The 15,064-nt window shown below is 40.2% G+C and overlaps 1 protein-coding gene across 11 annotated transcripts in view; it reads left to right on the top strand.

Annotated features, from left to right (window-relative positions):
• BEND5 (BEN domain containing 5) overlaps positions 1 to 15,064 on the top strand; it is an 873,054-nt gene that overhangs the window by 550,970 nt on the left and 307,020 nt on the right. For 8 of the 11 annotated variants that reach the window (XM_074545829.1, XM_074545837.1, XM_074545831.1 and 5 more), the window contains one exon: positions 1,791 to 1,984. The exons of the other annotated variants lie outside the window; for them this stretch is intronic. In XM_074545829.1, coding sequence (XP_074401930.1) covers positions 1,791 to 1,951 — 161 coding nt within the window. In that variant the 3' untranslated portion in view covers positions 1,952 to 1,984. Of the gene's footprint in view, positions 1 to 1,790; positions 1,985 to 15,064 lie in introns of those variants that run through there. 11 annotated transcript variants of the gene reach the window in all.

Raw genomic sequence — 15,064 nt, forward strand, 5'->3', positions numbered from 1 at the left:
TGGTTAGCCTTTGAGGTCTACTTGAATATTTGGTATTCAGCAGTACAAAGGGGGGTCTCTGTGATCCTGTAAAGCCAAAAAACAAGGGAGCAGAACCTCCAAATTGTTCTTTAAAGCCCTAAGCCATTGTCCTTATGCAAGCACTAAACTACTATTTCTGCACCCCCTCACAAAAATGGAAGAGATGGAGAGAAAAAACTCTGATCAAGGATCTGTCTGATTCACACCAACTTTTAAAATTACAGCTTTTGAATGAGTTGTGTTAAGTGATTCTTTGCTTGACTTTGTGGCTAAATGAACAACACAGCCTGTCTTTCACTGGGAGTTCACCTTACTGGGTGTATCTGCCTGGGAGTGTTCTGACACCCTTGTAGAGCCAGCTTACGTCCTGCAAACACACTGCCTTTCTTCAGGCTCCCAGTGATGTGATGTGCCTCTTCTTAGGTGTTGTATTTCCAATCACAGTTTATGGAGGATCAGCATTTCAGCTATCAGGCTGCATGCTGGTTAATTTCATTTATTTTATATTCAGTACATCTTACAACATAAAATTCACATTGCTTTAGATGTTCTCATCATTCTGTGGACACAGACTAACTTATTTAAAATAGATTTTTGAATGACAACATTAGCTCTTAATGTGTCTGATATCTCTATAGCTTCTTAAAAATCCCCACTGTGTAGTATGTAATAAATGATAAAAAGTATGATGGATGTGCACTGTTATAAACCTTGTTAATGCAAAATAACCTTTTATAAAACTTCTCAGAGGTTTCCAAATGAACTACAAAACATGCATAGTACTTAATTTTCATAACTTTTTAATATGGTGCATTAGAAATGTTGTAAAGCACATTAATTAAGCAATAATCTCTATGGCTTTCTGTATATGAAGCAATAAACAGCTAATGGAATAGATCACTAGGCAAAGCAGAACAGAATTTGTTTAACCAGTCTGGGAAGCCTACACAACAAAATACTTGGTCTGTTTATGAAAACCAAATACCCCAAACCTGCCTGTCACTAAGGAGTTATGTGTGTTGCTCCACTTCAGATTTCAGTAACTTCTGCAGGATTCTGGCACCAAACTTCCAAATCTGGGAAGAAAAATTGTCTCAACTTCCACTGCCCACATTGCTTTTGCAGTTACTGCTATCTCTTGCTTTTTGTATTCCAGATAATGTGTATTTCAGAATGTGTATTGATCAAACATGCAAGGAGATGGCACTTGTCCTGAATAATCCGCCAGTAAAAGTGAAATAAGCCCAGGGACAGGGCAGCTGATAAAGACATGAACATTGATATAGAAGAGATACAAAAAGTGAAATAAATAAGATGTTCTCCTGCTGTTTACTGCTTCTCTTCCTGAGCATTGTCATTTCCATACCCTGCTGAAGGGGTGAAGGTGGGAGTGACTCACTGTGGATACAGCTCTGGTGGGACACTTCACCTGGGAAGAGACTAAATCTGTTGTGGAGATTCAGACAGATGCAGGGGTCATGCAGGCAAGGCTGGCACTGTAAAAGGTTGGGTTTAGCCTTGTTTCTGTATGGAAAGCCTATTAATGTAGTCACAGCATAACTGGAAATTGGTCATGCCACTGATTCAAGCCTGGTGACAAATCTTGACTGAAACAAGATAGACAGTGAATCAAGGAAAGCTTCTCTTGTCTTGCAACAAATATACACAGTGCTTACTCACTGCTGTCTCTTGAGTAGTCAGCCCAACTCAGGGCTATTGTGTTTTCTAAAAATATCCTAATGACTCTTTCCTTTTTTTTTTCTCCCCAGAATGTTTGTATGATAGAATAGCACAAGAAACTGTGGATGAAACTGAAATTGCACAGAGACTCTCCAAAGTCAACAAGTACATCTGTGAAAAAATCATGGATATCAATAAATCATGTAAAAATGAAGAAAGGAGGGAAATTGCAAAGTACAATTTGCAATAAATTTTGGATTTTTAATAAAGTCTTAGTGTTTTACTTAAGTGTTGGTTTTTGATTTGTGTGGCATTTTTGCTGATGGGAGAAGCTGAATTGAAGCGTTGCTCTCTTCCTATAACTGATTCGTTTTTTGAGCAGTTCTGTCATGGTGTAAACTGCTTTTAACTAATGTAAGATATATTGTAAGTTCACTCCCAATGAAAACTGAAGTTTCCAAGGTTTCTCCAGCGAGTTGCAGTTTGTTACCTGCGGTTGTACATTGGTTCTGGCTCTGTGGACACCGACCCGTTTGCCCTGCGTTGAGTTTTGCTGGAGTTAGTGGATCTCAGCTGCAGTAAAACATCTGCTTAGAAGGAAGAACTGTACAAAATTCACTTTGCTATTGGAAAGGATTTTACTGTATTTTACAAAGTGTTTTTTTCTGAAATGAAATTTCAATTGTTTGTTTTTATAAATCTTTGTTTTGATCTCTAACAATATATTTGATCAAAAATACACAAAGAACGTTTCTTTTTCAATTATCTTGTAGGCAGATCACTATTACCATCACAGTTAAAAAAATAAAAACTAAATGATGAACAACAAAGAACCCAAAGCTGTAAGCTGTAAAATCATGATAATTCATTTTAACAAATAAATCTAAAACCACTTCTTTTACAGGGACCAAGACACTTCAAATTTCTGGTTGTGGTATAAAGTTTCTCAGTGTGTCCATACTGTTGTTCTTGAAATATTACCTTTTTAGTGTATTTGTACTTTCAAACAATTTAAAATTTGCCACACTATGGCAAGAGTATGTACAGTAGAAAATTTAGTACAATTTTGTTTGCGTCCATAATTTAAAAATGGACACTTTTAGCACAAATTTTAATTACAAATAAAAATAATTTTCTACATTGAAGTTAGACTTGCGATGCAACGTTTTTAGAAATAATTTGTCATAAAAAATGTCATTTGTCATTGAACTATATGTTATTGCGTGTAAGTGAAGCAAAATATTCTCTTTTCATGAAGGATTTAGAGATAATTTGAGATCTGGATTGATGAATTTTGAGGGTTTGTGATCTCACTTAGCCTTCCATTTATTCTGTGCTCACAGCTGTGATTGTCTCCCTTGCAGCCTGCCTGTTCCCAAGTGTCAGCATTTGTTTCTTTACCACTGCAATTCTGTTTCCTGTAGTCTTGCAAAACTTCCCATTTCTTATCACCTTCCTGTAGCACTGGTTCACCCTGAGGTGAAGCCTTTTTCAGTGTCCTATAATGTAGATAATGTGGAAAGGAACAGGCTGCTCGGGTGGACTCACTATGCCTGGAAGTATTTAAATGATAAAAGATAAAGATGTGGCACTTGGGGACATGGGTTAGTGGTGGGATAGGCAGTGCTGGGTGAATGCCTGGACTTGGTGATCTTAAAGGTATTTTCCAACCTAAATGATACCATAATTCTTTAATGTGGAGGGATAGAAGGTAAGAGAATAGTGCAGAAGGCAATCTCACACCTGAGGACTTGCAGCTGTGCTCATCACCAAAGATTAAGAACAGCCCTGAACTTAATAGGCCACAGCTGTGTCCAATGAGGAGATGAGTGCTACAAAAGAGGGGGTTAGCTGGGGGAGAGGACAGCTGGAATTTGTTGGTTGTGCTGTGAAGAAGAGTCAGTGCTGTGAGGAGCTGTCCATGAGAAATCACTGAAAAGGTATGGGAGCTTTGAAATAAGATGGCAACATTTTAAAGGGCTGGGTGAGTGTAAGAAGAGGGGAGGAGGAGGAGTGCTAGACCTGCCCTCCCTCTCTTGGAAGTGATGAGACAAACAGCAGGTTGTTTCTCCCTGTACTTCACCTGTATGTAATTAGTGTCTTAACTCATAGCTAAGTGTTTGCTTTATGCTTTCTAAAGTCACTTTTATGGTTACCTTGCACCAGCCTCGTGCTGTGCTGCCAAACAGGAACATCAAATTTTCACCACTGGTGCACCTGCATTCCTGTCCCTTCCCTTAACCCCACAGTGTGACTGAACTGGTGTGTCAGATCCCATTGATTTCCAGGGTTCATTTCTCAACAGCTGCTTCCCATGGGATGGAGCCAGAGCTTTTGTGGTGAGGGGTGGAAAGAGCAGGAGTGTGTTTTTCCAGTGTCTTATGTGTGCCCTGAAGTTTCTTTGGATGGCCTCCCTTGTCTCCTGCTAATATCAAAAGTGTTCTTAGGTAGTGTTTAATGAAGTACATAAATGTTTATGTTTCCTAATTTGGGATGCTAAATAGCAGATTAGTGTTTAAAATGTCACTGCATGTATTCTTTTATTAATTAAAGAGAACAAATAGAGATAACACTGAAAAAACATTTAAACAGCAAGTTTCCCCTTTTCAAGCAGACTTGTGAATGTACAGGGTTGGTTTTTTTTACGTGATACTAAGGCAACCCACTATTTTGGGGAAAGTGCCCATAATTTCCTTAGTATTTTATGGCTTTAGTACTAATGTGTTTCCATTGTAACACATTCTTTAATGAGAAGATCAAGCTGAACTTCTTAGAAGATAAGCCTATTTTATGAAACCTGGAAAAAGCAGCTTAGAATTTAATTAGAGTTAGGACTCCAGCCTGGCCCCAAAAATCAGAGGTGTTAATTCCTTCTGCAAAACCAGCATCACCTTTCTAGGGCTTCTCCTTGACGTACTAGTCCCATCAGATGTTAATACTGCATTTTGCTGAAGAATTAAAATGCTCTCCTTGGGCACAGTATCTTGGAAGGCATCATTAAATTTTTCCTGGAGATTTCATCAGCCCAGGCTAGTTTTCATTTGAGTTCAACAGGGATATTTGAGTGGCACAAAAAAGTTCAGTTCCCTTTGAAACGTAGTGTCAATGGGGGCTAAGAAATGTGTCCATTGGAGTGGGCAAGTGGTGTTTAATGTGCCACTCGAAACTTTGTTGAGTCATGTTAAAGAAGTAGAATATATTAAAGGTAGAACACTGTGTTTCAACTTGAACTAAATCTTTGGATACTGAAAATAAGTTTTTTGCTAATAATAAGCCATTTCTGCACACTGTGGTTGTATGGCAGCGTGCTGGGTGCTCTGCAGGGAGTAATGGGTGTGTGAATAACATTTCATACTTTTATTTGGTCATTACTCTTGTCTTTTCCCTCCCCATGAGCCAGTATCAAGGTTGTACAATTGTTTCCTAGTGTGTCTGTTTGAAGTAAGGAAATAGGCTGCAGTTCCATGTTCTAGCAATACCCAAGAAAAATAGGAACTTTAATGAGGTGTGCTTTTCTGCATTGCAAAACTGATGTATAAATTAACTGTGAGTTTCATTTCATTTTCCTGCACTGCGTTTATGACCAGGGCTGTTCTTGTTGGTACATTAATTTTTCCATAATTGTGCCTGCCCGTACATAGTTTGCTTTGTTCATATTGCGTCTGCTGTGAATCTACCATAGGAAACTATAGAAAATAGTCCCTACTAACTTTTTCCTGCTCTAGGGTAACTTCTTACCTGTACATCATGAGAAGCAGGAGAGAGTTTTGACAGAAAGTGAAGTAGGTTTTATTACACCCTGTAATACCCCTCATTTGTCATTCTAAGGTTTGTGCTATGCCATTACCTCATACTGTAAACCTGGATTTGTAAGGATCAGAAAGACATGGATTTAAGAGGAAGTGACAGTTTACTCTTTTTTTAATCAAAGCAGGAAGGAGGTATTGCTGTTATATGAATAATCTGATCTTCTGTTGCCACACATTGCTGCAGTAATTTGTGATATTCATGATCTGATCCATATTAAAGTGCCTCTGGCACACTTGCAAGGAAGCAAGATTAGAGTTAACAAAAAGGGCTTTATTTTCTATTAGTGATTTTATAAGGGATATGAGCTGTTGTGTTAAAGGAAAGAATCATACCAGGGACTTTAATAGCTGAAATCTAGCCACTCAATTAAAAAAAAAAGAAAACTAATATTTATTAGAGAGGGGAAAAATTTGTTCACTTCTGCTGTTCCAGAACAGGTTTGGATTTACTGGTGCTTTATAGAGATGGGAGAGTTTTTAAAGAAAATAGTAAAATACTTATGTCGAAGTTGAACTCTAAGCAGGAATTCAAGGTTGGATTGGTTAGCTGTTGTTGGCTGTCAAAAGCAGGTGCATTCTCCCTGTGGGAGGTCACTTCTTTGCACCTTACCTTTGATGTTGTATCTGAGAGATTACTGTGATGGCTGCTTTGTTGTCTTAAGAAGCGATTATTGTCCTCTTGGAAGTTTTAAGTAGCAATAAATTGAACTTTTTGGGATTTACTGAAATTGCAAAGATAATTCTACTTCACACTTCCAGAATCTATAGACTTTTAGAAATTAAAGCTAAGTGCAGGTCATTGTTAAAATGATACAATCTTGATGCAGAAGCTCAGAGAATTGTGTGAATTGGGAACATTGTGTATTAGCTGTGGCTTCACTGTGTATTAGCTCTTGAGAACACCAAATCTGACTGGCTTCAGAAAGGGAAAGCAAGGTTGTGTCACATGGAGCTGCACTGAGGATTATTTAAATATTCCATCTTTCTGACATGAGAATTCTCTTCTGAAAGAGACAAAGACACAACTTGTGCCTCCTCAGAATGAGGTGGTAGCTTTCTCCATACTCTTGAAAATATTTGTCATTCTATGTGTGCCTTTAGTCTCGGATTGATGAAGTCATAACATCAATTGCTCAGACTTTATTGGTGTCATTTTTTTCATCATAACAGTGTGGAACTCTGAAGTGATTCATACAATACCAAGGCAATAAAAGCGTTATGAAGTGCAATCATTGCATGTTTCATGCTCAATAGCTAATTTTTAATTTCACCATCTTGGATATTTTTTCATCCCCTCAGGGTTCCTAAATAGGGAAAGAGAATCATTTGGACTTGGACAACAGGAGCAGTGATTCAGGAAGGAATTAATTTATGTGGTTGTTCATCTGTTTTACTTTTGCAATTATTTTTCCTGTTTATATTTGAACAATAACTTTCATTCCGTGTGTCAGATACCCTCTTGTCATGCAGTGAAATCATGGTTCTGTGGTTGTGAGATCATTTGTTTACCATAAAGAGGAAAATACCTCACTTACAGCATCAGATGAAGTTGCATTATGGCTGGATCAGAGCAAAGGTGAAAGGCAATCTGGGAGGGGAGGAAGAAGCTGAGCCTAAAGGATTTTTTTCTGTGCTGCCTTCTGGCTAGAAAACTTCTTCCTACGAAGGAAATTGTTTCATCCACATTTAGCAGGATATCAACTTTATGTTCCTTGTTTATTGATAGTAAAGCCTTAATGGAACTGAAGTCTTTATGAATATATATGTTTATTGCATCAGGCTACCTACTGTCATGCTGAATTTTGGTCTTTAGTGATTTGAAATTAAAGAGTCACAGAAAATTTCCTGAACAACCCAAGAGAGGCATAGGTTGGGGGTGATTTAGCCTTTATTGTAATATAAAAATTGCTAAAATTCTATGAAATAGAAGATAAGAAATGACGTGTGTTGGTGTTTTTGTATCCTTTATAGTTGGCCTGAGCTTTCATGCTTTTGGAGTGAGGGGTGCAGGTTTCATGGGATAGCCTGATCATTAGAAGAATTGGCTGTGAACACCCTTTGGTGTTCACCCTGCTGCATGTGAATGATGCCCTGGGACAGCAGCAGAGGGAATGTGCCTTGGTAGTGCCATATCACACTGGTACCAGCCCCTTCCACAGGAGACTCAGATGAAAAAGCTTTTATGGAAGCTTCATATACTTTATACTCAAATACATCTTTAATGTCAGCCCAAATGTTTATTTAAATCTTACTGAATTGTAGTTTAGTTTAAAAAAAATGTACTTTCATGTGTTTCTCATTTTTCTTGTAATTAACTGAGTATCATTCTGGGAGATGTCTTTCTCCATGTTTCAGTTGGGGTATTAAGCCACTCATACTTGAAAATAGTCCATTTGGACATTCTGTATTTGTGAGCCAGATGAACTATGACTTTACCTTTACTTATGGAGTCCTTTGCAGGATTTATGGAAGTACCTTTAGAGAATAATTCTCAAAGTGTGTAGGATGGAAGGTGGTTGGGTCAAAGCATTGCCTTCAAGTTAATGTTCTGTAATTTCATTTCTTTAAGAGTCTAAGGTTATGAAAAACTAAAACTCTGTAAAGTAGAATTTTGCTTTCTTTTCCTGCACTGTATATTAAAATTCTTTGACACTCATTGGTTTTCTTTGCGTTTGCAAGGACACTTTCATCTTCCAGGATCAAGTTCTTCTTTTTGCTGTAGATCCTTACAGGAATAAGCAATCCAGGCTGTGCCTTTGAGGTTAAACAAGGCTGAAGGTGCAGTTCTAGGATGATATCTCCTTTGGAGGACAATGCAAGGAGCCACCCTCCTTTCTAGGACTGGGAAGGACATCCTTGAGGGCTGGCTTCTCTTTAGGTATTGTCCCCTAATGCAGCTCATCCAGGAAATGTTGTTTATTGCCACATTGATGGGTCTGGGCAACTTCCACTCTGTGGCTTTCCTGAACTTACAGAGTAACTGAGATTCACTCACCCAGCCTGATGTGGAGGAGCATCCCAGTCTGGTGGTGCAGGAAGGCAAAGAAGAGGTGGTAGAAGGGTCACATAGTCCTTTCCCCCTTTCACAGACAGTTAGTATGTGCCATTGAGTTGAAGCCAGTAGCCAAACACCAAAATCCCAAGCAGTTTTACTGGAATTTAAAGTTTCAATCCGTGAAAAGTTTTATTAATTAAAAAAAATCCAATCACTCTTAAAGCTCCCAGAATTTAACCTTTAGGAAGTGGAAAAATCAGCATTTTCTTCTGCAGCCAGGGACCTCTATCTATTGCACATACACAGCTGTGTGTGTACAGGTGTGATGTGCCATTATTCTATGTAAATCTGCCTGTGCCATGTAAACCCACAACTGGATAATGTTCCTGATGGTCCCCAGCCCTGCCTGTTTTCCTGGTGTTCCTTTCTCAGTGCTGTTCCTTCTGCAAATGGGAGTGTGTGCTCTGTGCTTGCCTCAGAGGGACAAGGCAGGAGCGTTTCATGATTCCTGCCTTGCAAATTGTCAGCAGGGCTCTGAAGTGAAATACCTGCTTGTTATTCCTGGGGGTGACTGACACAGAACTAGAGCATTTCCTTGGGAGGTCTGGTAGTGCTGCTGTCACTGCAAGGCAGACTTTGCCAGTCAGGGACTTCACACAGCAGCATTTTCTTGTTGTTTTTCTTTTTTTTCCCCCTGCTCTGTCAATGCCTAGATTGTAGCAAAGAAAATTTCATTCTCACATGGAGGTCTTTAAGTGATAACATGGAATAAGTAAATCTTTCAGCAGTATCTCTTAAAAACATTCATTTCTCAGAGGTTCCCCTGCTTTTGCAGAGAGTCAGTGGCCTGGAAGTCTCACACCTAATGGCAGTGCCCAGGTGAGTGCTGGAAAACACTGGACACCTTGACAGATATATTCTGATCTATGGCTTTAATCTGCCCTCTGCTAGTTCCTTTTCCCAGCTGCTGTGTGAGAACAGCCACCTGGTGAACTGGGGAAGAAAGAGCCATTTCCAATGCTGTGATCTGAGTGTGGTTCTTGATAAGGGTGTTTTTAGCTGTGCCTGGAGGTGTGCAGGCTGTGGTGGCTGCTGGGCCGTTCCATGAGCTGGTGTGGCTCTCTGCAGAACACATCACAAAACTTCACTCAGCTGCTCCCTTGAAAAGAAACCTTGGCTGGACCACAGCAATGCTGTTCAGAAAATCAAGCATTCTTGAGAATCCATCAATGTGTGAAATCCATCTTTTCCGTGAGTGGTTTATTCCAGTGCTTAGTGCTGCCCTTGCTGCTCAACTTGTGCCTTATTTCTCTGTGAGTCTTTCTGGCTTAACTTCTTATTCCTAGCTCTTAATTTGCCTGTCTTAATATCTTCCCCCAGTATTTCTGCAGCTCACAAACACCTCAATAGACTGACTGAGTGCCTTCACTCTCCTTCCACCACAGATTTTCTAGGTCATGACTGACTCATTTTTTGAAATGCTTTTCCTTTATGACTACCCAAACTCATTTGAGTTTTATGGAAATTCTTTCTATAGGAGTGTTTGGTTTAGTTAATGTAATACAATCTGGTAGTTTAGGACACGTCACTTTGTATTAAAATGTGATATACAATACTAATTTCATTTTGTGGGCCAACCTTAATTTAATTTTGAAGAAAAAAAACTCTGATATAATTTGATACTTAACCAATTGATGTCCCAGTCTATTTTTACTCTATTACTAAGTGTAGCTCTGTCCTGGAAATGTTGTTCTTCAAATGAGTGTTTATCTCTGCTCCACTTTCCTCTTTGCTTCTGTACCACTCACATGCCAGTGAGGAGACACAGCACGTTCCTCCTGCTTTCCAGCTGCTCATTCCTGCACTCACAGCTGGGCCAGGCAGGTGGGTGATGGGGCCCAGCTGGGCTGTGAAGGGCAGCAGGTGAACAGAGTTTCACAGAAAATAGGACACAAGAAGTAAAACTTAGAAGAAAGGAAGCCAGAGCCATTTTACTCCTGGAATGTGTCTTCAGGATATGTGCAGGGTTTCCTTGGATGAAGATGCCTTTGAATTGCCAAAGGATGGGGAAGAGTTATCACCATTATGTTGTGACGTGTTCTCAGAATTGGGTAGAGTATCCTTAGGGAGAAACTTCAACTTTTGTGGAATTACTCCACTCTGGAGCCTCCAGCCAAGTCCCAAGAAGGAATCTGACCTGACAGCAGAGCTTGCTGTGTCTGCTATGATAAATTAAAGGCTGCTTTGGACTTACACACATTTTGTTTGACCATTCCTGCTAAATACTCAATATCCTCTCTTAACCGATGAGATGAGGAACTGCCGAGTTCCTCCACTGAGATGGTTTAATGAAAATTGTTCTTTGCCAGAATTTTGAAGGTCAAAACCAGCTTAAATATGTAAACAGATATTCTATCAAGGTAAAGTAAAAAAACTTACAATTAATCTCTTCTAAGAAGTCACTTCCTTCCTTTGAGAATTTTGAATTATGCTAGACAAGGTTCTTCTAAATTTCCTTCTTCATCTCTCTGAAGATTCCCTGTTAATTAACTTAGTCATTTATAAATGTTATGAAATCATGTTATTGACTTATTTCTATTTGTAAAGGCACCAGGAAATTTGTGTACTGCATCCTTTGAAAAGTAATTAATGTTTCACTCCTAAATGCCTATTGATATTTTTTGTACTTCCTATTGATTTGAAATTAATATCTCTGCCAATTGAAAGCTCACATGCTGGTTTGTCCAGCTTCCAGAGAATGGACAGGACATCATTGCTGAGCTGATCTGGTTAAAATTATCACCTTCATCTGATGACCTCAGGAAAAAAGGTTCTGGCAAATTCTGCCTGGTCTGGGTTCCCTCCCTTTCTGGGGCTGGTGGAAGGTGACCCTTTCCCACGTGGATTGGGAGGGGTTGGGAAGGTTTGAACTAACTAGTGCCTTAATGATGGGAGGAGTTAGGTCAGAGCAGTTTAAGTGCATGTTGTAATACCAAGGGCAGAAACCAGCTGATGCCCTTACCCCAGTGCTGCAGGATTATTAAACACTCTGGGCAAGGCCTTGGTGATGTTTTGCAGGGTTATGGGTGGTGCAGAAGTTGCTCTCAAGGTCTCCTTGCTTGCCCGACTAATCCGATTTCCTATTTGGGAGCTCAGGTAGAACCTGTACCTGAGAGGTTTCACCTTTGTGGTGCAAGATCCTGCTGGGTTTTCACCCTCTGTGTGTGAGAGATTTGCTTCTCATCAATGACCTGTGGTGAGATGCAGAGAGTCCCACAGGCTGCAGAGTTTGCTGAATGCATTTGGGGGGGGGGGTGGTGCTTTGTGTGCACTGGCTCAATGCATGGCATTCTCCTCCTTGAGCAAGGACTACACTGGCAGTTCCACAGAAGTTTGGGATCTTTTATTTTATTGCTGGGTAACAAACTTTTTTCTGGTCTGGGAAGCCAACTTTCGTGGAGCTTTTTTAGCAGAGGGATGGTTTGTTGGCCAGTATTGCCTCTGCTCTGCATGTGAAAAATCTCCCCTTTGTACTGTCAGGTACCCCAAATGTAATTATTGTAAGAATCAGACATGGTATGATTAGAGGGATTCATATTTGTTATTCATATTTTCTCTGTATTAAACACTTCAGCAAAATTTCAGTAGCCAGTGACCTCTTTTGAGAAGTGACTCATGGCAAAATTTCAGTGACCTCTTTTGAGAAGTGACTCATTGCATTTTAAAGCCTTTATACCCAAGTCTTCCCTTCTTATCAGGGACATGGGAGACAAATAGATCGTTCCTGTCTGCGATTTCCTCTCTCAGGGGAAGTCCCTTTTCACTGCCTGTGGGGATGCTCGGCTGCATCACTGCTTTTAATTGCCTGCAGGCTCCTGCAGGACTGCCTGTGTCCCCTCTGGCATGGCCTACATCCTTGCAGAGCCACGGATCCCTTGGTTAGTGGAGCCTTAGCACAGGACAGAGAGTCCTGCTGCTGCTAATCCCTCGCTGACTCCCAGGGCTGGAAGCTATGTGACAATCCCTTCTTTGCCTAAATTCATCTGGCATTGTCTTGCCTATAGAAGGATACCAATTAATTCTCTGTATTAAAGATGATGGTAGAAAATGGGGCTGGGTGGTGTCTCTGGAGCATTATGGATACTGGGTGTATCCCCAGTGAAACCCAGGGAAGGGTGTATTTAAAAGAGCACAGCACCTTATCAAGCCAGGAATTCATGCATTGTGATATATATGTGTTTTTTCTTGAAAGAGGGAATAAATGGTGAAATAATCCTTCCAGCTATAGCCTGAATTGCCTTGCTGCAGGTCACATCAAACTGTATGAATGTGTCAGATAGTTCAGTTTAATTGGAAGGCTTGGGCTAGTGGAGGAGTAAGATGATATTTCAGGTGAGTTAAAGTAAACATTACAGTCTGCTATGGAAAGGAAGAATTTAGAAGATGTAAGGGCCTTCTTGCTCATTTTGGAAAGTTCTCCAAGAATATCTGTTCCACTCTTCTGTAGCCCTGGAAGTGTCTGGACCTGTAACACAGGACTGAAGTTACTGGTCCTGTGCTGTTGAAGTCCCACTGTTCCACAGGTCAATCTGATCCAATTTTACTATGCTAATTGCAGATAAACTGAGAACATTGTTCCCCAGAACTTGATTATTATGTTTCCCCCTACCCAGCTTCCAGTTTGAATTTATTCATGATCAGCAGTCTATTTATTTGTTCTTGAGTTGCTGCCAAGTTTGAGCAGCTTTTTTCCCCCTGTCTCTGAAGAGTTTATGAGAGATCATATCCACTTTACCTTTGCTAGGCTGACCTGTCTTTTAAATTTTTCATGGGAGATACACTCACCAATTCATCTGCTGTTATCCTGCTCAGTGTCTCCTGCACTTGCCTGATCTTTCCCCATCAGTGATGCTTTTGTGCTGGGTTTTATCTTGGGTGGTAACAGTACATTTTACAGAGACATTATCTTTCCAGAAATGCCTTTCTCTAGAAATATCTTCATGGCTTTGTCATGCTGAGGGCTCATAATTCAGCTGCAATCAATGCCTCTGCTGAGGTTGTTATCCTTCCTTTGAGTTAATGTATAGCAGACTTCCTATCACTGTAGGAACTTGCTGTCAAACTTAATCTCACCTCCATTATTCCACTTCTGAAAGTCATCTGGAAGGATCTCTACTTCCCATCTGATATTTCTCTGTTGCCACATCATGCTGATATTACCTCCCAGTATGGTGCCATTAGTTTGTCTCTCTAGAGTCTGTCCTTAACCAGTGCATAAATGAAAACTGCCTTTGCTTTTATGTAGGATTTTACCTGTTCTAAAACTGTTTGTAAACATTTCTAATGAAGCCTCAAATTGTCCCAGCGGAGAAAGTAGTTTTCTTGTCAGTGAATGTCTGGTAGTTCTCAAAAACAGGGAGTTGGTGGCTTGTTCAGCATCACACCTTGAGTCAGAAATGAGCACTGATGACACAATCCCATGTCCTCTGTTCTAAAAGTCATAAAATCTTTAGCAGAAAACTATCAAAAGGCTTTTATAAAATGGGGAATGCCAGTGCAAACTTGACGCTGGGATTTGGAAAGTCACCTGGAAGATAAATTTAATGGGAGCTGCATTTTCAAGGTTCTTGGGTAGCTTCAGATAGTTACACTTGGCAATTTTAGCCATTTTTTGATATTTTGATGGCTCTAATTTCTGGGGTACTGTACCTGCACTTCCCCATGGTACTGTTGCAATATCAGGCTGAGCTCCACCATTGTTTTTCTTTGTTTTTATTTATGAAACATGAATAGCTCAGGTGAGCTGATGGTTTGTAGTGCCACACTCATCTGTCTTTGCTTGCCTTGAGGACCTGTGGCAAGATTCATTTTGAACTTTGCAACTCTTGAGCTGCATGTGTAATATCCCCAAAAAAACACCCCGAATGTTCACGTTGCTCCCTGATGCCCTCAATTCTAGTAGCTGTTGTTGTGTTTATTGTGCAGATTAATCTTTAAGCATGGAGTGATTGTGAGCTTAAGCAATAACGTGGAGTGAAATCTCCTCAGCAGCCGAGTTAGGAGGGGAGTGAATTCCTGAGAAAGTGAACGCTAAGCTCCGCATCCGGCTCTGTAACCTGGCACCTCCCTTGGAGCTGGGATTAGTCTAATTCCCTCTGCTGCCTCAGCACTGCCTGGCCTTGCTTCACTTCCCCAGAATCCCAAACACCACACACCTGCCCACAGAAGTTGGCACTTTGGGATTTGCACAGTTTTACCTGCCCATCTTTTACCTGCCCATCCACAGCTGCCCTCCTGTCTCTGAGCCAGGGAGGAAACTCCAGGTGAAAGCATCTTAACTTAAACAAAAAAAAAAAAAAAAAAACAATCAACCAAAAAAAACCCCAACCAACCCAAATAAAACAAAATCCAAACCCCAAAAAAAACCCCACCAAACCAAAGAAAAACTCCCTCAAAACAAACAAAAACCACCCAGAAACCCAGCAAAACCCCCCCACCAAATAACCTGGGCAAATTACCTTTTTGTTTTGGATAAGACTATACCAGATGTGTATGAAGG

This window comes from Zonotrichia albicollis, chromosome 8 (assembly GCF_047830755.1).
Source record: "Zonotrichia albicollis isolate bZonAlb1 chromosome 8, bZonAlb1.hap1, whole genome shotgun sequence".
NCBI classification, from domain to species: domain Eukaryota; kingdom Metazoa; phylum Chordata; class Aves; order Passeriformes; family Passerellidae; genus Zonotrichia; species Zonotrichia albicollis.